Here is a 24,987-nt window from a genome sequence, read left to right on the forward strand (position 1 = left end):
TCTCTCCCTGTCTCTCTACCTCCCTTCCACTATCTCTAAAAATCAGTGGGAAAATATGCTCCAGCCTGGCCGGTGTTACTCAGTGGTTGAGCATTGACCTATGAACCAGAAGGTCACAGTTCGATTCCCAGTCAGGGCACATGCCCAAGTTGTGGGCTCAATTTTCAGTGCAGGGTATGCAGGAGGCAGCCGATCAATGTTTCTCTCTCTCATCATTGATGTTTCTATCTCTCTCTTCCTCTCCCTTCCTCTCTAAAACCAAGAAAAATATTTTTTTAAAGAAAAATATCCTCAAGTGAGGATTAAAAAACAAAAAAGGATGTCTGGGGTGGACGTTCCTACAGAGCACCATTTTCCCTGGTCTCTGCTCAGAAGTGGAACATGGGGTCATCACTGTGCTTGTTTAGGGGTGCTACAGAATCCATCAGGGTCCAGAAACTCCACCCACCCTCTTCATCTCTTCTAGTCCCAATCTCATTCTAGAAACAGGTAACATAATTGGAGCCTTAATACTCAAAATTTTCTCTTCTGGTCATGTTCATTTTAATGGAATATATTCATTTTAGCTTAACATGTTTTTATTTTTTCCCCCTTTTTAAGTAGGTTCATTAGGTGGCTCAGAACTGAAGAGCCAGGATTGTTATTTGCTCTGGATGAGTGATGACAGTAAATGTAGGCATTCAGTTTGGTAGGCTATGAGAAACTTTGGTTTACGTCTGCCCTGCTATATGCAAAGCTCAGGGCAAGAATCCAAATGAAGTCCCTATGCCATATGGTTAAATATTTGAAATATGTAAATCAAACCTACAACCTGTCAAATATAACATGTTCTATTTTTTTTATCCTGAAAAATATATACCTTTCATAGCAAAGCCTGCCAGGCCAGGTCCGGCACTTCGGAACTTGAGCTAGAGGCCTGGCAGTACAGAGAGCCAGTCCTGGCCCAGCCTCCCCCCACCCTCTTCTCCTCCCCCCCTCCCCCCCCCTCTCCCGCCGGGGCAGCTCCGTCGTGCACTGCAGGGCCTCACACACACACAGGGGATCCAGCCCCATATCCTTGCTCTGTCCCCACCCCCTCAAACAGCCACCTCGGGCCTACAGATTCACACACTGGAGATTGGTCTGCCTTTTGTGGGTGACTCCAAAGCGAAGGCTTGTGCAGGCCGTGGATAGGCTTCGAGCCATGTGGACAGCAAAGTGTAGGGCTCTGCATACTTGGGGCTTGACCTGGAGCGAGGGCCATGGGATCTGGCGGGGTAAATTCCCACTGACTTCACACCTTTTGGGGAGGAGTTTGGCTGGGAGAAAGCCAGAGCAGGGTCCTTATGATAAAATTTAGCCATTACAGAGATGTGAACGATATTTCACAAACTACTTCCATAGCATTACCGATTGAAAATCATTCAGATCCATGAGCAGAAGGACAATTCAAGGCAGGAGGATCTGAGGAAGAAATTACTAACCTATAAATTAATGTTCGGTTGAGAGCGAAGCTGAGCCTTCTCTGTGTCATACTGCTGTGCGATAGCATGGAGTGGAGGCTTAAAAGATAACTTCTGGCCCTGGCCGGTTTGGCTCAGTGGATAGAGCATCAGCCTGTGGCCTCAAGGGTCCCAGGTTCGGTTCCGGTCAGGGGCATGTGCCTCGGTTGCGGGCGCGTCCTCAGTGGAGGGTGTGCAGGAGGCAGCTGACTGATGTTTCTCTCTCATTGATGTTTCTAACTCTCTCTCCCTCTCCGTAGAAAAATCAATAAAATATATTAAAAAAAAAAAAAGATAACTTCTGAAAATGGTTTGAATAAGACACTTTAAGGTTAAGAAAATCTTCCACTTGGGAATTACAAGGATCGGTGTTGTTGAAGAAATCAGGTGTTTTCATTGAGTTTGCTTTTTCCAGGTGAATTATTGGAATTCTAATGTGAATGAAGTCCAGGGGGTTGTGATGGATCAGGAGGGGAAGGTGGTGCACCGGCTGTTTGGGAAATGGCATGAGGGGCTCTACTGTGGCGTGGCCCCTTCTGCAAAGTGCGTCTGGAGACCAGGTGAGAGCCGCAGGAGTGCCCTGCCTCCGGAGGCACCTGAGAGAAGTGACGGAGGGAGGGAATGTCAGATCACCCCATGTGGTCCACCTTATGTTTTCTTTAATAACAAGGTTAAAAACCTAGATGCTAAGGCAAATGTAGTTCTATTCATATTTAACATGTACATTATATAAGCCCCAATATTTGATAATGAGTTATAAAATTTAGGCACATCTGACAAGTGGGCTTCCCGGATGTAAAATCCCGCTAAATGCCTCCATTTCAAATGCTAAGTATATTTAGTCGAGAGTTTAGTTAAATGAAATACACAAACTCAAATCCTTATTTCTAGTATTTATGCTGTTTTAATAATGCAAAGGATAGCCTGTAAACATCTATAATCCACAAATTTAATAACTTACTAGATTAAGTGATATTTTTACTTGAGCTGCAAAAAGCTGCAATATGTTGACATTTAATAAAACACCTCAAGTTCTGATAATACACTAGCATGTCATTGAATATCAAGTATAAATGGAACAAGTCCCATCTGACAAACATTTTCATCGCAATGTTGTCAGTTAAGCCCTAACTTTAACGTTAGCTGTTAGTTTCCTAAGTGACCGCCAAGTGTATGTCACTTTCCTGCGGGTGGAGTGGCCAGTTTGTTCCGCAGTGATTGATTAGGTACCGATGATGCATCAGGCTTTGCTCCGGGCGCTTGGAATCCTTCAACGAGCAACACGTACAAAGATTCTGCCTTTGAGTTTAGTTTAAACGGGTCAGTAAATATTAGTTTAGATGTGCATCTCTTTCTTTTCTAAAAGGAAGTAAAGTGTTTCTGGTGAAATCTCAATGTTCATAGCTAATCATCCTGGCATTTAGTTACCTAGCTGAGTATTTGAGAGAAAAATTATGGTGTAGTTTAGCCAGTGGAGACTACTATATAAAGTTTTATTTTAAAGGCTAGAGTCTATTAAATATATGAATCTATCAGTTCTGGTCATCAACATAAAGTTTCCCATCTGACAAAATATAACCTGAAAAAATTTATCATCTACTGTTTATGGCTACAAATTTGCTAATGGTCTGGGTATATATAGTTAAACACCAAGGTTAAGTGCTTCTGCAAGTGTCTTTAACCTCTTTGCCTCTCACGATGGTTCGTTGGCCTCATTCCAGGTTCCTTGCCAACCAACTATGAGCTCTACTATGGCTTCACAAGGTTTGCTATTGAGCTCAACGAGTTAGACCCTGTGCTGAAAGACCTCCTCCCACCGACAGATGCCCGGTTCCGGCCGGATCAGAGGTGAGCGTGCGCAGTGGCATTTAAAATGGACACTAGGCCGAAACCAATTTGGCTCAGTGGATAGAGCGTCGGCCTGCGGACTCAAGGGTCCCAGGTTCGATTCCGGTCAAGGGCATGTACCTTGGAAAGGAAATGCATTATAAATGAAACATCCCCAGTAGGGGGTGTGCAAGAGGCAGCTGATCGATGTTTCTCTCTCATCGATGTTTCTAACTCTCTATCCCTCTCTCTTCCTCTCTGTAAAAAATCAATAATATATATTTATAAAAAAAAGATATAAAATGGACACTAGATCATGGCAGGTACTACACGTGTCATCGAGACTTACTTGCACCACATCACTTATTTCTTTGTTGAATCATCCGTTCATTCCCTTACTTACTCAGAAATGTTTGAGTTCCCACCCTGGGCAAAGCAGCAGCATTCATAGGGTGATCAGAAGATTAGCTCCACAAAAGTTTCCCCGCTCACCCCCAAATTTACCAAAAGCCTGCAAATTCATCAATGTTCTCTTTCCACTAACTACAGAATCACTCCTCACCCAGTGCTTGTACCTTTTTACTTCTATTGCCCTGAAGCATGGGGTATCTTTCATACTGAAGAATGAGATAGTAAGTTACAGAGGCACCTACAAATGCTTTTAGTCAAAGTCTGGAGTTTGCCCAACATGGTTTGGGTCTCACAGGGTGTGAGATGTACTCAAAATACAGTGCCTTTAGTACCTTCTGATTCATACTAGTATGTTTTATTATTCTTACATAGTTCTGTATTCATGTTGCCCATTCTTACAGAATTAATTTTACATTTTTCCAAAACCTTGTCATACAAATTCCATCCAAGATCGTTTTCTATTTTCAGTGTGTTTGTGGTTTTTATTTGTCTTCCGCCGAAATGTTCCCAGTATTGAAATGTTATGCTACTCAGTTCTCTTGTATTCCTCCTCCTCCCCTGCTCCCCCCCCACCCCCCCCCCACCCCCCCCCCCCCCCCGCCTGGCTCCAGAGCACGCAGTCTCACTGTTTGTGTCAATCATACTGCATCCCTGGTCTTTGCTCTCTTTTTGGAATTTAAATATTTGCAAATCACCATTGGGTCTGCTTTTTCTTTCTCAGTTCTATTTCCGTATTTCCTTTCTGAATTTCATTTATAGTGCATTTCCTTTCTGTGGCCTTTTGTAATCTTCCCCAACTGTTACCTTTTCTTTTTTCATCAGTTTTACTCTCTCCCACAAAACAGGAGAAAACTCCTTCCTTCTCAATCTGTTCTAAAAGTAGATGGAGAACAGCCAGTTTCCACCCGCCACCCTGTGGCCTTTAACAAGTGCTTTTTGATAATTTGGAAAAGGAGCACCTGCTGGGACTCCACGCTGTTCTAACTCGTGGAGACCTCACGCTGTAGAACCCTAGACAGAACAGAGAAGCCTTCACGCCCAACCCGCTCCCCTCTCACTCCTGCCAGTGTGCTGCCGTGTGCTAATTCCATCCACACACACAGGAAGTGTGCTCGCTGATGGCAGGCCGGGGTAGTGTGGGCTGGAGCAGGGCGAGGGGATGCTATATCCCAGTGTCATTGTTCACAGGAACCAGAATGTAATTTTACGCAAATGAGATCATTTTTTATCGGAAAAGAGGATGGTATATTAAAAGATGAACTGCTCTCTGCTTAGATTTTTGGAAGAAGGAAATCTAGAAGCTGCAGCAGCCGAGAAGCAAAGGGTGGAGGAACTCCAGAGGTCTCGAAGGCGCTACATGGAAGAAAACAACCTTGAACATATACCAAAATTTTTTAAGTAAGTCAGTTCATGCACCTAACAAGTTCATGTTATGCAAATGGTTTCCACAAGCAATGAGAAACTCCATCCAAAGAGACAACGAAGGATAGTTTAATGTCCAGGGAACCAAAAGGTGGAAAAATTAAACTGCCTTAATCAATAAAAAAATTGAAAGAAAAAAAAATTAAACCGATTTCAATAAATGGCCTTGGCAGTGAAAATACTGGACCAGACTTTGCACTTAGGAAAACCTTTTGTAAGCATAAAAGTAATTTTTTCGCCCAGCGGGGTGTGGCTCAGCAGTTGAACATCGACCCAGGAACCAAGAGGTCACCAGTTCGATTCCCTGTCAGGGCACATGCCCAGGTTGTGGGCTCGATCCCCAGTGTGAGGTGTGTAGGAGGCAGCCAATCAATGATTCTCTCATCATTGATGTTTCTATTTCTCTCTCCGAAAGTAATTGTTTCTCCACAGCTCTTTTCTGTTCATGAGCAGCAAAAAAGAGTGAGGGTCTCCCCCCAGCCCAGAGCGTTCTTTGTCCTTCAGCTCCAGCCTTTCAGATGGTGGAAACTTGTTCCCACTCCCTCACTCAGAGACAGGATGGAACCCATCTGCCCACAAGGTCATCCTGGCTGCATTCGTCTTTAATTTTATTTCTGGCATGGGAGCTTGTGTCCATTCAGATATGGTCCCTCTGTGGCGTGATCGGGGGTGATTATTACAGGTTTATTTGCAGGACTATGTCTACATCACAGATTAAACTGTAGTTTCCAGGCCCATCTGCTGCCCTCCGGAGCCAGGACAGATCAGCTCATCTCCCTTATAGCAGCTGCCTCCTGACTGCCCTGGGGAGGAATACAGCCTCGCCCTTAGATGTCAGGCCCTGCAGAGAGCTTAGCTGCTGAGGTTGGTACTTCCCCTGTGAGTGAGGCACAGACTTATCTTGTGGGTCTGAGGCCTGAAGCTCGCAGTTACCTATTGTACACGCTTTGCTTGGGACACTTCACTTTCTAGCTCTGCCTGGAGGGGATTTTTTCCTGCCCTCATCCCCTCTCCCAAGGACCCTACCACGTCCATTTCAAAAGTTTAACAACAAAAATAATTCATTTCCGGTCTAAAATAGTCAAGTCATCAGTAAGCAGATAGGACACTAACTGGCTTACCAAGAACTGCGAATGGTTACCAAGGGCCGCTTATGCGTCTTATCTGCAGGGCAGGGGCCAACAATCTGGTCACCTTGGTGTGATCTGTGTCTAATGTTGATTTTTCTGTTTTCACAGGAAAGTGATTGATGCCAATCAAAGAGAAGCCTGGGTTTCTAACGACACCTATTGGGAGCTGCGAAAGGACCCTGGGTTTAGCAAAGTAGACAGCCCTGTTCTTTGGTAACCTGGGAATGTAGAGCTAGCCAACATATCCCGCTCTGAATGAATTACTAACTATGCACAATTATGTTTCTTAGAGCTCTGCGTGGTTTCTGGGTCGACTGAGCGCCGGCCATTTGCTTTTTTATTCATCTTTATAATGGACTTTCAGAAGTGCATTAGACAAAGCCCCTAACCACGTTTGGATCCTTTCTGTTTTGCTGCAACCATATTCCTTAAAAAAAAAAATTTAAAAAAAATCCACACCCTCCTCGGAAAGAAGAATTCAAGGAGCAGAATGTAAAAATCCAAAGTCTAATGAGTTTATAAAGAAAAACACACTGTAACCGGTGCTTAAAGCTGATCCGGAGAGTTGAAAGCAACATGACATAAACCACGCGTTGGGTCCTTTTTTCTGGAAGCGCCATCCCCTCATCAGAGGAGCTCCTGGGCTCAGACTGGAGTGTGTCGTTGGATGTGGTGTACCCGTGCTGGCCTCGTCCATGAAGACGTAATGCTTCTCAGAACCTGTCCTATCTGTACGCCATTGTTCATGCCTTAAGAAATGCAAAGATGTACAATAAATCATTTTTTTAATGTGTGCTCATAGGTCTATGTGGAGGGCGGACCTTTTGAATCATGGCATGATTCACTTTCTGGGACCAGAACAATTATGAGTGTAACTTAAGTGGATGAAAAAAAAGTAAACAACATGTGCTTTACTTTGATGTGTCGGTTACTGTGTAGGGTGTCTGCAGGGCAAGAAGGAAACGGTGTGCCAGGTCGATTTCTGTATTCACATTGCTTGTCAAGCTCCTGTCCCGCGTCCAGATAATAAACCATCCCTCTTGCACCTAACCTCACAGTGTGCCCTGTTTCTGGCAATATCTGTGTTTGATTTGAACACTTGGCATCCGTGTTACAGCCTTGGAAAGAAATAACAATAAGCAGATGGCATTTCTGGTTGGGCTTAGGAGCACTGTAAGTGTAACTGTCTTTGAGGGAAGCACAATGTAATAATTCGCATTACTATCCTATGCCCAGCCCAGTGGCACCAGTGGAAATCCCACTGGGAACAGAAGCAAGGATGCTAGTAGCTTATTTGCATTGTTTAAATGAGTTCTATGCAAATCATATTTTACATTTTCATCAAGTGATTCTGTATGATACATGACCATATATTAAGCATTTCCCTTGCTGTTGGCAGAGATATAGAACTTAAGCTAAGGAGTTTATACATTCCAACAAAAGGGAGGGGGACAGAAATGTGTTTTGCATACTTCAGGATTTGTTCTTTCCTCCAGGATACAAAGGCTTTTGTAGGAAACTTGCATCCATATTCCTGAGTTTCTGCACGTAGATGACTATATAAATGCTTGTATGTTTTTTTAAAAAATCTCCCTAGAGATTAGTTATTAAATGACATATATTTAATTCCTAGTTAGGTTTTTATTCTAGATTCTGACCATAAGGTTTTAAGTGTTATTTTAAGCTCTGGTAATGAGGTTACTGGCATTTTACATTTTGTTAAAAGGTGTTGATTTTAGTATTATCTCTCAGCAAGGTTTTCCTAATAACGGCTAATCCACTATCAAATCTGAACTGCTTATGAGAGCACAAGGCAAGCTCTGAAGTTTCCACTACGTGGAGCAAGATTTAAAACATCCCTCCTTTGATCTGGGCCCTACATCGTGTGTACAGTATGCATTGCTTTAGAACGAAATTTCATTCTCAAGTAAATTCCATTGCCAGACCTAAGTGTTCCACTTAAGCAACACCCGCCCTAGGTTTCTCAATGCCGTTGTGTCCCATGTTAAATCTGTAGGTGGCTTGCTTGGTGGTGGTAAAAATTTTCCCTTGTTATTGATTGCTTTTCTTGACTCCCTTTTATCTGCATCTTGAGATACATGCCTATAATTTTCATTAGAATTTAATTAGAATTCTATAACTTCCTCCTAAAAGTTTGCTGTCCCCCCCAATTGGTAAAGCTTTAAGTACCATGTGAAGTGGTTCTGGTCTCTACTTACTAGTGTTTCCATGAACAGCCTCAAACTGTTTCACCTAAAGATAAGGACAGCGTTTTACAAAGTAGAGGTGTTCCAAGTAGGTAAGTCAGAAGGGGGAGGTATAAAGATATATTGAGTCCTCTATCCGTCAGTTACCAATGGATATATCGGTCAGACAGCTGGGAGAGGACCCTGCACCCATCAGGGAAGCAACTACTGTTTGGGTTGCAATTGAGAAAAAGAATAACTAGAGGAGAGGACCTGTACTAGTTAATAAGTTCCAGCCACAAATCAGGTAAGTGAATGTTGGTCAGAGCTCACCTGAAACTCTGATTAGGATTTTAAGCTGAGAATGAGAAGAGTGGCAAATTAATTAAAATCACATTTTATAATGTCCCAGATTTAGAATCTCTCGAGATTCAGGCTTCTTGATTAGACTTCCAATACAAGTGGTCAATTAAAGTTGAGGTAATACTTTCATAATACCAGCTTCATAAGCCTCCCGCTCAAGTATTCAGAATGTAATGGCTTTATCCCTCATTTCATTTTTACTTTTGATTGATAGAGCAGTTTATAGAATTGGGAGACTTATTCTAGTTAGAATTTTCATCTGTAAATTTTGAGACTAAACAGCCAAAGGATAGAATAAGTATTAGATCCCTCTTGATAAAACCTGATTTATTTTTTAGAATTTTATGTAATTCTTTTTATGTCCAGGGTACTTTTCTTATTTGTCTCCCCCTAAAACAACAGAGGATAGAGGAGGACTCAATGTGCCTTTATACCTCCCCTGGGAGGTATTCATCAGCTCCTTCATGTCGGAGCTGCTCATTAAGGAAAGCAGTGCGTAGTGACGATGTTCCTGTGATGTGACTAGACTGCACAGATCGATGGCACACACCAGCCCAGAGAGACACTAATTATTTTGCTTCCGTATGCTGCCACCAGGGTACAATTTACCCTCAGACTTTGCTGTTATTTTATTGTATTTTTTTAAAAGTCATTATACTTCATGGGTCATTCTAAAACCCCTCCATTGATGTGTCTCTCACATCAACGTTTCTCTCTGTCTCTCCCCCTCCTTTCCACTCTCTCTAAAAAGTCAATGGAAAAATATCCTCGGGTGAGGATTAACAAAAAAAAATAAAATACCCCATACTTTCTAGGCAATTGCAAAGATAAAACTCACGTGAGATACCTTTTCATATTACATATCAATTATATGTAATAAATTATGTCAATTATATGTGACCAAAAAAAAAAACACCTACCAAATGTATTTTCAGGATAAGATAAACCAATGGGATTTTTTTCAATACGAGAGATGCCAAGTTGTCATTTTCCAAACCTTTGCTCTTCATTACTCTGGCCCCATGCCTTCCAGACACTCATTAGTTCCTGCCCTACGGAACACTGGGGGGCAGGGTAAAAGGGGAAACTGATAAAACTTCTTTTGCTTAGTTCTGGTTACCGCTGTGGCTGGAGAAGTGTTTATCATCATAATCTAATGTACATTTTTGTTATTGCCTTGTGGATTTTCATTATCCATCTTGTCTGATCTTGTTCTGTCACCTAGATAAGGAACTGTCAGCGGGAGCAGAGCTCCGCCCACACCAGAGGGTGTGCACATGTTTGCACTCAGCTCAATGGTACATGATGGATGCGGCATAGTAAATGCGTTTGTGTACACAATGTTGGTTTATTTCTATGGGAGCCATTATGTCAGGATGTATAAAATGTATCTAATTAAATGATTATGAATCTATTTTGTGCCCTGGAAATGTTCTTTGGGGGAAAAGATGGAAAAACTATCATGGGAGCTAAGACTAAAGTGCTTTCCTTTGGATTTCTTTTGGTGTTTATTTCAAAAGGCTTCCCATTCATTTAGAATAATCAAACCAGGATTAGATCCTGTACATTTTAATTTAATTTCTTTAGTAAAATTGATACATTTAAACTGTACATTGTATGAATCTCTCTGTTAAACCTGACTTTGTTTAGTACGTGATAGTAAGAATATACACTTGTGATGGAATTTTAAGGCCTTGTCACAGCCTTTCCTATTACAGAAAATGGCAAATGGTTTAAGAAAGGGTTAGTTCTAATTCTCCCAAAATGAGATCTGAAGAAGAATTAATTCTTTAAAAATTGCTGTGATAACTAGAATACCCAACATCTTAAGCCAATGAAGCCCCATGATTAAGGCAGCTTACAGGTGGCAGTTACCTGTGAGTCAAATGCACCCTTTTGTTTTCCAAACAACTATGAGTCGATTGACTTTCTCCTTTCTTCTGGCCCTAACTTAGTGAGGGGCAGGCACACACAGGTCCATTCTTTTGCACTGTGCCATTGAGTGATTGTAACATTCAGCAATTGTGTCCAGTTGCAGGGTGAAATATCAATATCAGAACCACTGCATGTAGCCCCCTGTGGTACACTATTAAATGCTCATGGATTAAAAATCCTATCTGATAAAGAGGGAATATGCAAATTGACCATCACACCACGAAAAAGATGGCGGCACCCATAGCCACAAGATGTCGGTGCCCAGTCCCCTCAGCCCTGCTGGATTCCCCCAGTCCTTTCAGCCCCGCCGGGGGGTGGGGGATGGCAGGCGCATGGTGTGGCTGAACCCTCCCTTAGCCCCTCAGCCGCCCAGGGCTGCCCAAGGCTCAGGTAACCAGGGCCAGCTGAGGCTTGCATTGCCGGCAGTGGCAGCAGCAGAGGTGTGATGGGGGCATCACCTTCCCCTGACCACCGGGTCGCCTCCCGCCCCTGAGGACTCCAAGACTGTGAGAGGAGGCAGGCTGGGCTGAGGGACCCACCCTCCAGTGCATGAATTTTCATGCACAGGGACTCTAGTTACTCCATAATTACATATTATTAGCTAGAGGCCGGGTGCATGAAATTTGTGCACGGGGGGCGGGGAGGTGTATGTGTCCCTCAGCCCAGCCTGCACCCTCTCCAATTTGGGACATCCCTCTCACAATACAGGACTGCTGGCTCCCAACCGCTCGCCTGCCTGCCTTCCTGATTGCCCCTAATTGCCCTCCCCTGACAGCCTGTTCACTCCTAACTGCCCTCCCTTGCCAGCTTGATCGCCCCTAATTGCCCTCCCCTGCTGACCTGGTCGCCCGCAACTGCCCTCTCCTGCAGGCCTGGTCACCCCTAACTGCCCTCTTCTGCTGGCCTGGTTGCCCCCAACTGTCCTCCCCTGCAGGCCTGGTCACCCCTAAATGCTCTCTCCTACTGGCCTGGTTGCCCCAACTGCCCTCCCCTGCAGGCCTGGACCCCCCCCCCCCAACTGCCCTTCCCTGCAAGCCTGGTTCCCCCCTTCCCCAACTGTTCTCCTCTGCAGGCCTGGTCCCCCCCAACTGCCTTTCCCTGAAGACCTGGTCACCCCCTACTTCCCTCCCCTATAGGCCTGGTCACCCCTAACTGCTCTCCCCTGAAGGCCTGGTCCCTCCCAACTGCTCTCCCCTGCAGGCCTGGTTGCCCCCAACTGCCCTCCCCTGAAGGCCTGGTCCCCCACAACTGGCCTCTCCTGCAGGCCTGGTCACTCCTAACTGCCCTCCCCTGCTGGCCTGATCACCCACAACTGCCCTCCTCTGCTGGCCTGATTGCCCACAACTGCCCTCCCCTGCTGGCCATCTTGTGGGGGCCATCTTGTGTCCACATGGGGCAGCCATCTTGTGTGTTGGAGTGACAGTCAATTTGCATATTACCCTTTATTAGATAGGAGGATGTCCTCAGTATCTCCAAGTGGGTAGGAAAAAACATAAAACAAGACTGTCTATTTTCTGCAAAATCTCTATTTCCTATCATGCTTTCCTTCTAAATACAATACATTAGGGCAATTACATCTACAATTGCAGACGTAGATGGGACCAGGCCTGCAGGTGAGGGCAGTTGGGAGGGACCAGGCCTTCAGGGGAGAGCAGTTAGGGGTGACCAGGCCTGTAGGGGAGGGAAGTTGGGGGTGACCAGGTTTTCAGGGAAGGGCAGTTGGGGGGACCAGGCCTGCAGGGGAGAACAGTTGGGGGAGTGGGGACCAGGCTTACAGGGGAGGGCAGTTGCGGGGGGTCCAGGCCTGCAGGGGAGGGCAGTTGCGGGTAACCAGGCCAGCAGGAGAGAGCATTAGTTAATAGGGTAAGCAGCAACTTAACACTGTGAAAGAGAGAATAATGCTAAAATCACTACTTTTTCAACCTTAGGCACCAACTCCCCTTAAATATCCTCACTCAGTTATTTCTTAGGGAAATAATGTAGTTGCTAGAAACCTTTTAAGTCATTTCAGACTTATTTTAAAAGCTTTATTGAGGTGTAACTAAGATAGAGTAAGCTTTGCATATCTGAGCTATACAATTTGATAGTTTGACATATGTACACACTCTTGACACTGTCACCACAATCACAACAGTGACCTATCACCACCATCAAACAATCGGCCCCTTTGTCATCCCTCTCTCCTGCACCTCTCCAATCTCCACCCCAGGCAACCACTGACCTACCTTTTTCACTTATTAAAGTCTGCATTTCTTTTTCTTTTCTTTTTTTTTTTTTTTTTTTTTTGTATTTACTGCATGTGGGTTTTTTCTAGAAGGTATGGGCATGTGAGTAGATGTATGCCTCCAAATTCCACCCTGGCCACTACCTGATACCCACCATCACATGGGAACACATTGCAGAGAAAGAGGGTGTTAAGTTCTAGTTCTAGAGCCCACTGACATTTTAGATTTGAAATACTTTGAAACAATAACCGTTTTCATACCGAAATGGCCATGTAAGTTAAGGAATTCATTCCCATCTGTTGGAGGCCCAAAAGGATGGTGGGACTGACCCCGCTGGCAGGGCTGAGGGAGCCCCGGGAAGTGTTGTTCTCTTGTTTGTGATGGACCAGAATGACTGCTGGGGAAACGATGTCATTTTAATGACGCTGATGAGGGCAGCAGTCTGTACTGAGTGGTTTCTCATTTGCCGCCCACACCCCGCTTGTGTGTCACAAACATTTGAAACTTTCAGTGCTCAGAGGCTGCTTTCCCGTCTCTTCTGGCCCTCACACCCTCTCTGGGAACAGAGTTCCTAAACCCAGTTTTGAAAAAGAAGTGGAAAAAGCCTGTTCCTCGAAAGTAGAAAACTGTCCGGGGACTGTCACATCCAGCGTGACTGACACTGAGTGACAATGGAGAGGAAAGGCAAGAGTGAGGAAAGGAGAAATGAAATGCAGGGAAGACAGTAGGTCCTCTACGTGGGGTCGGCTGTGCCGACGGACCCAGGGGCCTGGGTTATGGTCTTTGAAGTTTGTTCACAGGCAGGTTGATCCCTCAGCTTCCCTCCAACGATTCTGACTCCTTAGATCTGGGGTGTGGGCCAAGACGCTGCATTTTAATAAGCCCTGGGCCCCCAGAAAATTTGAGTGAACACTGGCCTAACCACCCACTCGCACCCTCCTCCCTGCTCCAACCTCAGTCTTTTTTTTTTTTAATATTTGTATTTATTTCTTAGAAGAAGGGAGAGGGAGAGACAGAAACATCAATGATGAGAGAGAATCATTCCTCAGCTGCCTCCTGCATACCTGCTACTGGGGATGGAGCCTGCAACCCAGCATGTGCCCTGACTGTGACCTCCTGGTTCATAGGTCGATGATCAACCACTGAGCCACACCGGCTGGGCTAACTCAGTCTTTTGTTTGGTTTTTCTCATAGTGACATCCAGTAGTGGGGAAGAAAGCCTAGTGCAAGAAAACTAGAGCTCAGGGACTTTGCCATGTGTGGCTTCCTGTCACTTTTAGACTTCTGTCCGGTTGCCAGTGCGGTATGTGGAGGGGAAGAGTAGGAGGACAGAACTCTGAAACCTACATAGGAGATTGTGTTAAGCCAGAGACTGTAAAAGTGTGCTCCTGGAAGCACCCTAACCAGCCCAGACAACTGACGTGTACTCTTCAAAGCCGCGGTCAGCCTCCCCCGCCCCGCCTGCCCGCCCCTCTGACTCCCAGTCTGTGTCTCTAAGAAGAGTTTTCAAATGAGCGGATGGGGTCCTGGCTGGACGCCCGCAGGGAACTTCCCGGCAAAGCGCGCTCCTGCTCACCTGGCTGGCAATTTCATAACAGGGTGTAGCAGCAACTTCTATATGCAGGTCAGTTTCTTCCCTGAAAAAATATATTTTTAAAATTTCTATTTGAGAAACGTTCACTGTGAAATTACTCTGCTTATAATGGGAGGTATAAAGGTGAAGGCAGTAGTACTGTTTGTTTGCATATGGTCATTTTGAGATAGAAAAATTCCATTTTATCTTATATTAGGGACAAAATTTCAAGCAACTTTCTACAGAAAAATAGCTTGGAGTTAAATTTCCTTATAATAAAAGAGAAATTATTCACAGAAAAGGAGTGTGTAAATGTGCCACCTCAAAATAAGAATTGTGCCTCTTCAGTGAACAAGAATATTGTGTACAAGAATATTACATTTGTAAGAGCACAGGACACGCAATAAATTTTAAATAAATTATATAAAGGGTTTGTTTTTGGTGTCTAATGTGTTTTAATAACCTGTCCACAAAATTAATATTTTTTCTCTAGCAAGAGACTTCAAATAGGATATAAAAGAGAGTGAGTACTTATTCTGACTACGTTTTTCAAGAGCTATTTGCTGTCTGTCACTGGGGACGGTGGTTCCAATAAAATAGTGATAGCATAGCCTGCTATCAGTCTTCATGGGCGTTGTAAGTGGCTGATGTATCAGCCTTGGCCTCTAAGTTTCTAACATATATATATATATATATAAAAGCCTAAGCGACCATTAAGACTGAACAACCAGAACGACCAGTCGAACAGTTGCTATGAGGCACACTGACCATTAGGGGGCAGACACTCGATTCCAGTCAAGGGCATGTACCTTGGTTTCGGGCACATCCCCAGTAGGGAGTGTGCAGGAGGCAGCTGATTGATGTTTCTCTCTCATCAATGTTTCTAGCTCTCTATCCCTCTCCCTTCCTCTCTGTAAAAAATCAATAAAATATATTTTTAAAAAATTAAAAATGACATAGCTGTATGCACTTATACAACTTAATTTCCTTGTTTTGATGTTGTACTATATTTATGTAAGTTCTAACTGTGTTATCTTTGCAACTTTCTGTGACTCTGTCATTACTTGAAAGCAGAATTTTTCTTCAAATTGCATTGTGTGAAAAAAGTCAGGAAGTTATAGATGCCAATTCAATCTCTTGAACCAGGATGACAGCTTCATGGAGATAGAGATTAAAGAGCCTGTCGAACCACAAGGCCTGCCCATGAGGGTAACTTTGATCTGACAGAAGTCCACAAGCTGGGACCCAGCAGGACAAGGTAACCCATGTAATGATTGTTACAAGTTATTAGCTTTCAAGGGAAGTTGAATTAACAAGTCTCCTTTTTGGCATTTGAGACTTGGTAATGGCTTCCTATTGAGTAGAGTTCCCGGCGATAATTCCCCTGCATGTCAAATGCCTCATTCACCCAACAGTGCACCACAAAAGGCATTCCGAGCACATCACTCTCCGAGCACATCACTCAACATCACACTGTGAGGGCAGAACTGGAAGAGTCGCCTCTGCCCAAAGCCAAAACCGCAGACACAAGCTTCATCCCTTCCTTTGGAAAAGTTCGTCTCCCCACCCCCATAAAAATCATTGGGTCTAAATAAGTCTAAAATCTGTCTCAACTACCACCTCTCTTAATTTGAGTAGTCCCAACTTTCTAAAGGGGTTGGAGGTGATGTCTAGAATTTTATCTACTTTCATCATGTAGGGTTCAAATCCTAAATCTTCAGCTGTGATGACTGTCTCTGGAAGAAATTCCTGGTTGCCTGGCTCTAAATTCTCACATAAGGCTAGGTACAGAGAAAACTGAGGGAAGATCTCTTCTTTCCAGGCCAAGTAACCAGGGTTGTTTCATAAACATACAAAGGAGAAATGTATTTCCCCATTCACCACACACACACAAAAAAAGTCCTGCTAAAGGGCCTGGTGCTGGGCTCACACAGACAAGCAGATTACCTGTCTGCAGTGGCGAAGACGGGATGTTTGTGTCCACCCCGCCTCCTCCCCACCCCCCCACCACCAAATTCATCTGTTGAAACCAACTCCCCAGTGTGATGGTATTTGGAGGTGGGACTTTGGGAAATGAGTAGGTCATGAGTGTGGAGCCCTCATGAAAGAAGTTAGTGCCCTGATAAAAGAGACACTAGAGAGTTTCTTCTTTCGTATGAGGTTACAGTAAGAGGATCGTCAGTGAGGACCGGCTCTTACCAGACATCAAATCCTCCAGCACCTTGATCTTGGACTTCCCTGGCTCCAGAACTATGTGAAATAAATTGCTATTGTTTATAAGACTCCTAGTCTATGGTACTTTATTATAGCAGCCTTACCTGACTTAGAAATGTAGCGCACATAAAAAAATTAAGAAATAACACCTGGACTCTGATCATGAACTGAAAACTAATCTTGGATAAGTGTTAAAAAAAAAAAAACACATGAAAATTCTTCTAAACCCATTTTAGGGCCTGCCACAATCATGAGAAATAAACCTCCTTCTCTTTCCAGCTTCCAAACTGTGGTCTCCAATTAAGAGCATTCAATATTTATATGTACAACATTAAAACAATTTGCAAAAACAAAACAACCTTCTCTATCTAAAACATTATCTCATGGTGGATACTGAAAATACTAGGGGGCCATTTTGTAAAGTATATGATTGTCTAACCACTGGGCTGGACACCTGAAACTAATACAAAATAATATTGAATATGAACTAGAATTGAAATATTTTTTCAAATTTAAAAATGTAAGATAAAATATTATCTCTAATACTATAGCAACATAAACAGGTGGTATTATTAACCTCAAGTTATAGAAATCGAGGCTCAGAAGAATCAGGTAACTTGCTCAAGTTCACAGGCAGAAAATAAATTCATTAAAAGTTTTTAAGTATTATGTATGCATAGGGTTTCAACAAAAAGAAGGAAAACTATAGATATAAAAAGAAAATAATTTAAAATGTAAACAATGCCCATTAAGAAAAGTGTTCTAGGTTTCTATTGCTGCTATATCAAATTATCACAAAATTATGGCTTAAGACAACACAAATATATTATGTTACAGCTCTGTGCATCACAAACCCAGAAAGACTGCAGTGTGCTGAGATCAAGGTGTCCGTACAGCGCATTTCTTTCCGGAAGCCTCCATGCCCAGATTCTAGAGGTGGCCCACTGTGCTTGGCTCATGGCCCCTTCCTCCACCTTCAAAGCCAAGAAGATTAAGCCCCGTCCTTTCTGCCCTGTCATCTCTCTCTCAACTTTGCTCTGACCTGTTTACCAAGTTCCCTTTACTCAGCTGTCCAAAGGCTAGTCAAAGCCCCTCCCTCAGAAGGCTGGATGTGGCTAAGGGGACCTAAGTGGAGCCATTTCAAAATGGAGTCGCAGCCGCCATTCCAGAGAAACTGCCTTCTGTGGCTTGAACCTTTGGACTATTTGAAAAGGGCCAGACCTTTGGAACGGGCCCAACCAACATTGCCTTAAACAGTTATTTATTTACAAATATATATATGTAATTGATTTCAGAGAGGAAGGGAGAGAGATAGAAACATCAGTGAGGAGAGAGAATTATTGATCCACTGCCTCCTGTACGCCCCCTGCTGGGGATGAAGCCCGCCACCCCGGTATGTGCCCTTGATCGGAATCGAACCCAGGACCCTTCAGTCCGCAGGCTGATGCTCTATCCACTGAGCCAAACCAGCCAGGGACCTCCTTCTATTCTTGATTTAAGGTCCTAGAATTAGTGATCGTGCATTAAAGTCTAACTTACAGGCCTTTTTAGCTGGTAGAAGCACAAGTTTCTGTCTAGTTGAACAGATAGCCCCAAATGTTATAATTTAACCAGTTTTGTATCTCACCCAGCAATCTTACTCCCTATAAACACCCTCGCTCCACAAGTGCTCTTTGAACTGGGCAGGGCACCTTACTGGTTCCCTGACTATTTAATGAGCTGAATGAAGTCTTTGACAGGTGCTCACTTTGTTCTCACGGGCTGAGACTCCCTCTTGAACATTACCCTTGGAGCACAGAGGGTAAGGTGGCGGGGCTGAGCAGGAAGCATGGTGAGAAGGACTCGGGCTCTGGGTTAGCTTCGGGTAATTCTGGGTAAATCACTTCACCTCCCTAAATTTCTCATTGCTCATTTATAAAAGGGAAATAACATCACCTAGTTTGCACAGTGTCTATAAAGGCTAAACACATACAGCATTACAGGACATGGCACCTAGTATTTGATAAATGGTGTTATTATTATTATTGTCCTCCTCATCATTATCACTATCAATCATAGTTGATGGCAGAGAACTAAAAACCAGATTTTTTGACTTCCAACCCAGTGTTCTTTCTAATGTCACAAAGGTACCTGTGTGATTGACAATTTATATAGTGCAATGCTGTACCCAAAAGACAAACTTTTAAAATATATATTTTTTTTTCTTTTTTTTTTTTTCTTGATTTCAGAGAGGAAGGAAGATAGAAACATCAATGATGAGAAAGAATCATTGTTCGGCTGCCTCCTACACCCCCTCCCCCTCACTGGGGATCGAGTCCGCAACCCAGGTATGTGCTCGCGACTAGAATCGAATCTGGGACTCTTCAGTCCACAGGCTGACGTTCTATCTACTGAGCCAAACCAGCTAGGGCTCAAAAGTCAAACTTTTAAGTGACTCCAGGTTTTTGCTTTCATCCAAATAGCATTATATAAGCTATTGGTTTCTAGTGAACACCTCCATGAGAAAGGGACATATAAAATTACACAGTTTTAAAAAGTAATGATTCAATAAATGGTGCTCATCAGCTCTTTGTTCATATAGAATGTAATCACACTTTATACGAATTGGAATTTATGTGGATGTTAAAGAGTACAGCGGAACTAATTTGCAACACTTGAAATAATGCAGGTGTGCACAATATTGAAAAATATTCGTCAAGAATTCCATAGCTTCAAAGCAGGCAGGCTTGGTGAATTGTAAATGTAAGGCAACAGTGGGCTGATAAACTTACAGGGCTCTCGCCCACAGGGACAGTGTTGCAGTAGTGCCCTCTTGTGGACATTCTGAGAACAGCACCCTAATAAAGACGTCAGTTTAGAAAGAAAATCCTATTGATAGACGAGGGCTCTCACCCTGCAGAGGGAGATGTTGCGGTAGTGCCCTCTTGTGGACATTCTGAGAACAGCACACTTTTGAGAGATCTAGAGGGCTCTCGCCTTGCAGGGAAGTGCTGCAACGTGCCCTCTTGTGGAAATTCTGAAAATAGCACCATACTAATGAACTGCCAATTTGAAAAGAAAACCCTTTTTAAAAAAATTTTTTATTAATTTCAGAGAGAAAAGGGAGAGGGAGAAAAAGATAGAAACATCAATGATGAGAGCAAATTCGTGATTGGCTGCCTGCTGTACACCCCCTACTGGGGATCAAGCCCACAACCTGGGGACCGGAATCGGACCTGGGACCCTTCAGTCCGAAGGCGGATGCTCTGTCCACTGGGCAAACTGGCTAGGGTAAAAAACCCCATTGATAGACCTAGAGGGCTCTCACCATGCAGGGCCGTGTTGCAATGGTGCCCTCTTGTGGACATTCTGAGAACAGCACCCTACTAATGAATTCTGCCAATTTGAAAAGAAAACCCTATTGATAGACTTAGAGGGCTCTCACCCTGCAGGGAGAGGTTGCAATAGTGCCCTCTTGTGGACATTCTGAGAACAGCACCCTACTAATGAATTCTGCCAATTTGAAAAGAAAACCCTATTGATAGACTTAGAGGGCTCTCACCCTGCAGGGAGAGGTTGCAATAGTGCCCTCTTGTGGACATTCTGAGACCAGCACCCTTTTGGTAGCTCTAGACTGGCTCTCGCCCTGAAGGGAAGTGTTGCAATAAACAAGCAAACAAACCAAAAAACCGCCTCTTTGGTCAGTGTTACCAGGGATGCATCCTTTGCATAAAATGTACTAGTAGATACTCTGCTCAGAGAATCGCCCTACCTATTCCGTTCTGTGCCCTTGGGCAGAGAGCCAGGGGAACTGTGGGCTACCTCATTCTTTCCCTTCCGGGTTAACAGTCTCAGCTGCTGGCCAGTGTCTGAACACAGCTGCCTGTGTCTCTGTCCAGGTTTAATGTTCACAAGAGAAGGGCTAGCTCAGAATGTGCTATTCCAGCGCGCGGAAAGCCAAGGGCAGTTACTCTCACGTACCTAGGTTGCTGGTTCCTCCCTGGCCCGGGCCCTGGTTGGGGCAACCAATCAATACTTTCTCTCTGTCTTTCCTCTCTCTTCCACTCTAAAAACCAATGGAAAAATATCCTGTCTAGTTACATTATTTTTAAACTCTAAAGCTCAGTATGACTTTGTTCCTAGCCCAGTGCCTCAAAGCAGAGGATGGTCAATAGGACATAAACATCACCACATCCTTAACACTAATCTGTATTAGTGTCCTACCATGAGCAAATGAAAACAAGGCCTTTATTTAAGTCCTTTATTGCTTATGTCCTATTTATTTGCATAAGATAAACATTAAATCCTTATTCTGCTTCCCTTTGCCGTTAAAATCTACCTTTCTTCATTAGAAATATAAGACGGAACAATCCAAGCAATCAAGCGCAGATGGGTGCTCCTAGCAATTTCTGAGTTCCAAATCAGTGAGTGCCAGGCAGTGACGCCCCGTTGGCCATGAAGGAGACTGCGGCAGAAAGAAGGCACAAGTGCAAGATCAGGAATGCAAACATCTGGGACGGACCCGGCAGGTACTCTGCCAGGTAATTCTTGACCTTCCTTGTTTGCCTGCCTTCTGCCTCTTATTTCCTGAGATACAGGCAAAGCGTTTCCGTGCCTCAGCCACAGCTACTAGCACAACATGCAACAGACACTCTGCATATCCACTCACTCTGATTAGCAGAGGAAGGAGAATTACCCTGTTCAGGTCTTTTTTCCTCGATACCCCACTCTGGCCCCAGGCCAAACAAACAGAGATTCCGTCCGTTCTATCAACTTGGACCTCCCTGACTCTCAGACCGACTGCGCAGCAGCTGCTAGGTCTTCATTGCTCCTTGTTCCCTGTCGATGGCCCTTTTGACACGTTCTAGAGAAACACTGCAAAGGGAAATGAAGGGAACGGTACTTTAAATATAATAACTGTGAGATCTGGTGTATTGTTACCTTTCCAACAAGCCCAAACTCCATTTTGAAATCCGCTCTGTCTGTGGCGGAAAACTCTGGTGATCTGTTTGTGAATAATTCGGAGTATGCTGAGAAGCTAGTAAATCTTCAGTCATTTCCACAAATTTACAATTTCTCAGGTAAAGCTGTGCTTTAATGAATCAGAACAAATTAACGCTTCCCCAATTTACTAAGACCTGCCGCTTAGTTCCACTACTCAGATGCTTTTAGGTTTGGAGTTTATACTTTTTAGAATTCATATGACAAAATGGGCTCTTTCACGATTTTTAACTGTCCTTTGGGACATTTCTATTTCACTTCCTACATTACCCTTTTAGAGGAATCTTTTCAAAATGCAAATATTCTGTCACGGAACCCCTACACACACCACCCACAGAGACCTGCAAAAGAGAAACTGGCTACAAAAATCACCACCAGTGCTTCCTCTAGGGATTTTAACAAAAGGCAAAGGATGAGTATTTCACATTGTAATTTTGTATGATTTATAACTTAGGTGATTTATCTGATTTTTCTATGACTATCTTTTTGCACTTAACTCTAGTTCCACAGCCCAGTCGGGCTGCCCAGGGAGCAGACTCTGAGGAGGCCGTGGGCAGGGGTTCCGAGGGGGTGCTTTGGGAACCGCCCTCAGTGGGGAGAAAGGAGGATTGGGCCGAGGAGGAGTGGGGCGTGGCCCAAGGTTAGGATATACTTGGACAGTGGTAACTGGCTTTGCCAGCTGGTCAGGGGACTGGAAAGAAACAGACTGGAAGACTGGGAACAGAATTTCTCCCTCCTTTGATCCCAAATGTATCTCCCAGCTCACAAGAGATTACTACTTGACTCTGCCCAACCTTGTGACGTGATGGGACCGAGAGCCCAGCTCACAATGGGTGGTTTTGGCTGCATGGCCACTGAGCATCCATTGTCGGCTGCTATGTCGCCACCAGGGCCCAGTAGCACATCGGAAGGCTTGCGTGGAAAGGTGTTTACTTCTTTGCTATTGATGGCATGACCTCAATCCAGAATCCTTGGAGTCTACCTCGTGCTTTTCTCATGAAACTTGTCATAAACTCCACACGGCATCTTTTCCTACCACCGGTGCATCTTACAGGCATAGTTGCCCATCCAGCCAATTTAGGAAACTCATAGGTGTAACCAGTTAAACTGGTTAAGAGCCTTAACAAAATGCTGTTAAAGAACACCTGATGGTGCAGCAGCTCCTTAGAAAATCTGGAGTCTGACAGAGGTGACAATTGGATAGTGTCTTTAAGAATACCTGCCCCCCCCCCCCCCCACCCACACACACACACTGAAGGGTTAGCTAGCTGGCTTAATTAGAAAGGTTTAGGGAATGAGGAGGGTCCATGGGAGAGGAATACACAGATGGAGACTTGAAGATGCCAGGATGCTTATCTTACTTGTACAGAGGATAGAGAAACGCCACAGCAGATGGAAATACTTCTGGCCTGAGCAATTACAACAGCCATAAACCAAGGACAAGGGTATCTCTGGCTGAGCGATTAAAGTGACCATGTGTGAGACCAACAGGAGCCTGACCTGAGCAGCTGGGAGGGCCATAAGACATCTCCGCCAGCGCAACTGGGAGAAACCCATAAGATAAATCAAAGCGACTCCAACCTAAACAGTTAAGATGACCCAACCAGGAAACGTGCAGATGTGCGGGTCCTGGGAGCTGATTATAGGGCTAAGGTCCCACGGAGAGAAGGAGGGTCTGCAGCCTCAAGACAAAGAAAGCAGCGCTCACCCTTCTTAGGGGCCCCTCTGTGTGTCTAGGAGGGACAGTCTTAGGAGTAGGAACTTAGAGGACCTTTCTTAGGTGGCCCCCTCCCCTCGCCCCCGCACCAAGACAGACAGAGTTGTAGGCTTAGAATTACGGTCTTCGAGGTAGTGTTTGCTTGCAATAAAGTTTCTGTACTTTTCACCTACCACCTTTTGTCCGTGGCTTCATTCTGCGAATCCATTTGGACAAGGACCCGGGAAAGAAATCACCCTCCTCAGTAAAACAGCCCAGTCACCACCCACAGCCGGAGCTGGGAAATCGTGCGCAGGAAGAACATGCCTTCTGGGCACCTTGCACTCAAGTCTCATTTTATCAACACATCTGAACTCCTTAGAACCAAATTATATTGTCCTTTCCCCTCTTGGGCCTCATCCTTTTTTTCCTTATGGAATCTCCCCCCCACCCCCCAAACACACACATTCCCAATTTTCCCTCTTCAGTTAGCATTTTACTAGGCAGAAGAGTCTAATGTCATCTCTTAAAGTGACTTTACTGTGCCTTCTTTATATTCTAGAGCATGCATAAAAACCTAAGACCAGTCTATTTTAATGACCCACAAGCTCCTCTTTATGCCGAAACTGTTTACGTTCTTTGTATTCCTTAATCTCACCAACAATACCTAACATTCACTTTGTCATAGATAGCTTATAACATGAAACTAAGTTAAATGCTCTGAGTTGTGCGTCACATGCACTGATTTTCCTTTATTGTGTAGTTTTATTATTGTCAAAGGTGTCCACTCAAGTATGATTTTCACTTTTCAGACAGGAAAATCTTTGTGGCCCATTTCCTGCTTGATTAACACTTTAGATTGTCAAAATCTACAGTTGGGCGTGTTACCGATTACAGAGAAGGTCTGTCCGGCTGGCCAGTAGTGTGTGGGCTCGTGACTTCCTGCAGGAAACACGAGTCCATGTGATGTTGAGAGTGCGCTTATTCAAGCTGGGGGCAGTGTAACACAGGAAGGGTTTAGGACAGAAGTGAGGGAGGGAAAGGGGGGACGGCATCAGGGCAGTGCTCTGCTCGGTTCCCTAGAAACATCATAGGAAGGAGCCACGGTGGCTTCTGCTGGCTTGCTGGAAAGTCAGAGAAAAGGGGTCCTTGGAGACAGATTCAGAGGATGAGCCCAGGACAAGCTGCTGCTACCCACTGCTCCCCTGACTGCAAGTCTCCTGAGGACCTTTAGACTTTAGGAGAAGAAAAAAAAGTCCAAAAACAGGCGTGGGTGTGCTCCAGAGAGAGCCCTACCTGGTACCTGTTTCTAGGGTTTTATCTCTTCTGCAGCAAGGATCTTAGTGGATCTTACTGAAGGTAAATAAATAAGAGAAGAGGTAGAAACACAGGAGTCATAATTTGTTTAAAGAGGTCATGATTAAATGTATTTCAGTTAGTCAACAGAGGAAAATGTGTTTCAATAGAATATTCATTAGCTTTCCAGGTGCATTTTTAATATGCTAGTGCAGCAAAATAATTGCATAGGGGCCTGGCCGGCATGG

At 44.3% G+C, this 24,987-nt stretch overlaps 1 protein-coding gene across 1 annotated transcript in view; it reads left to right on the forward strand.

Moving 5' to 3' along the window:
* Window positions 1–6,715, forward strand: part of OSBPL6 (oxysterol binding protein like 6) — a 74,750-nt gene extending 68,035 nt beyond the window's left edge. The window contains exons 21-24 of the mRNA XM_008138518.3: window positions 1,897–2,041; window positions 3,203–3,329; window positions 4,995–5,117; window positions 6,380–6,715. Coding sequence (XP_008136740.2) covers window positions 1,897–2,041; window positions 3,203–3,329; window positions 4,995–5,117; window positions 6,380–6,488 — 504 coding nt within the window. The 3' untranslated portion in view covers window positions 6,489–6,715. The remainder of the gene's footprint in view (window positions 1–1,896; window positions 2,042–3,202; window positions 3,330–4,994; window positions 5,118–6,379) is intronic.
* Window positions 6,716–24,987: the final 18,272 nt, after the last annotated feature.

The sequence above is a fragment of the Eptesicus fuscus genome, chromosome 11, assembly GCF_027574615.1.
Source record: "Eptesicus fuscus isolate TK198812 chromosome 11, DD_ASM_mEF_20220401, whole genome shotgun sequence".
Taxonomy (NCBI): Eukaryota; Metazoa; Chordata; class Mammalia; order Chiroptera; family Vespertilionidae; genus Eptesicus; species Eptesicus fuscus.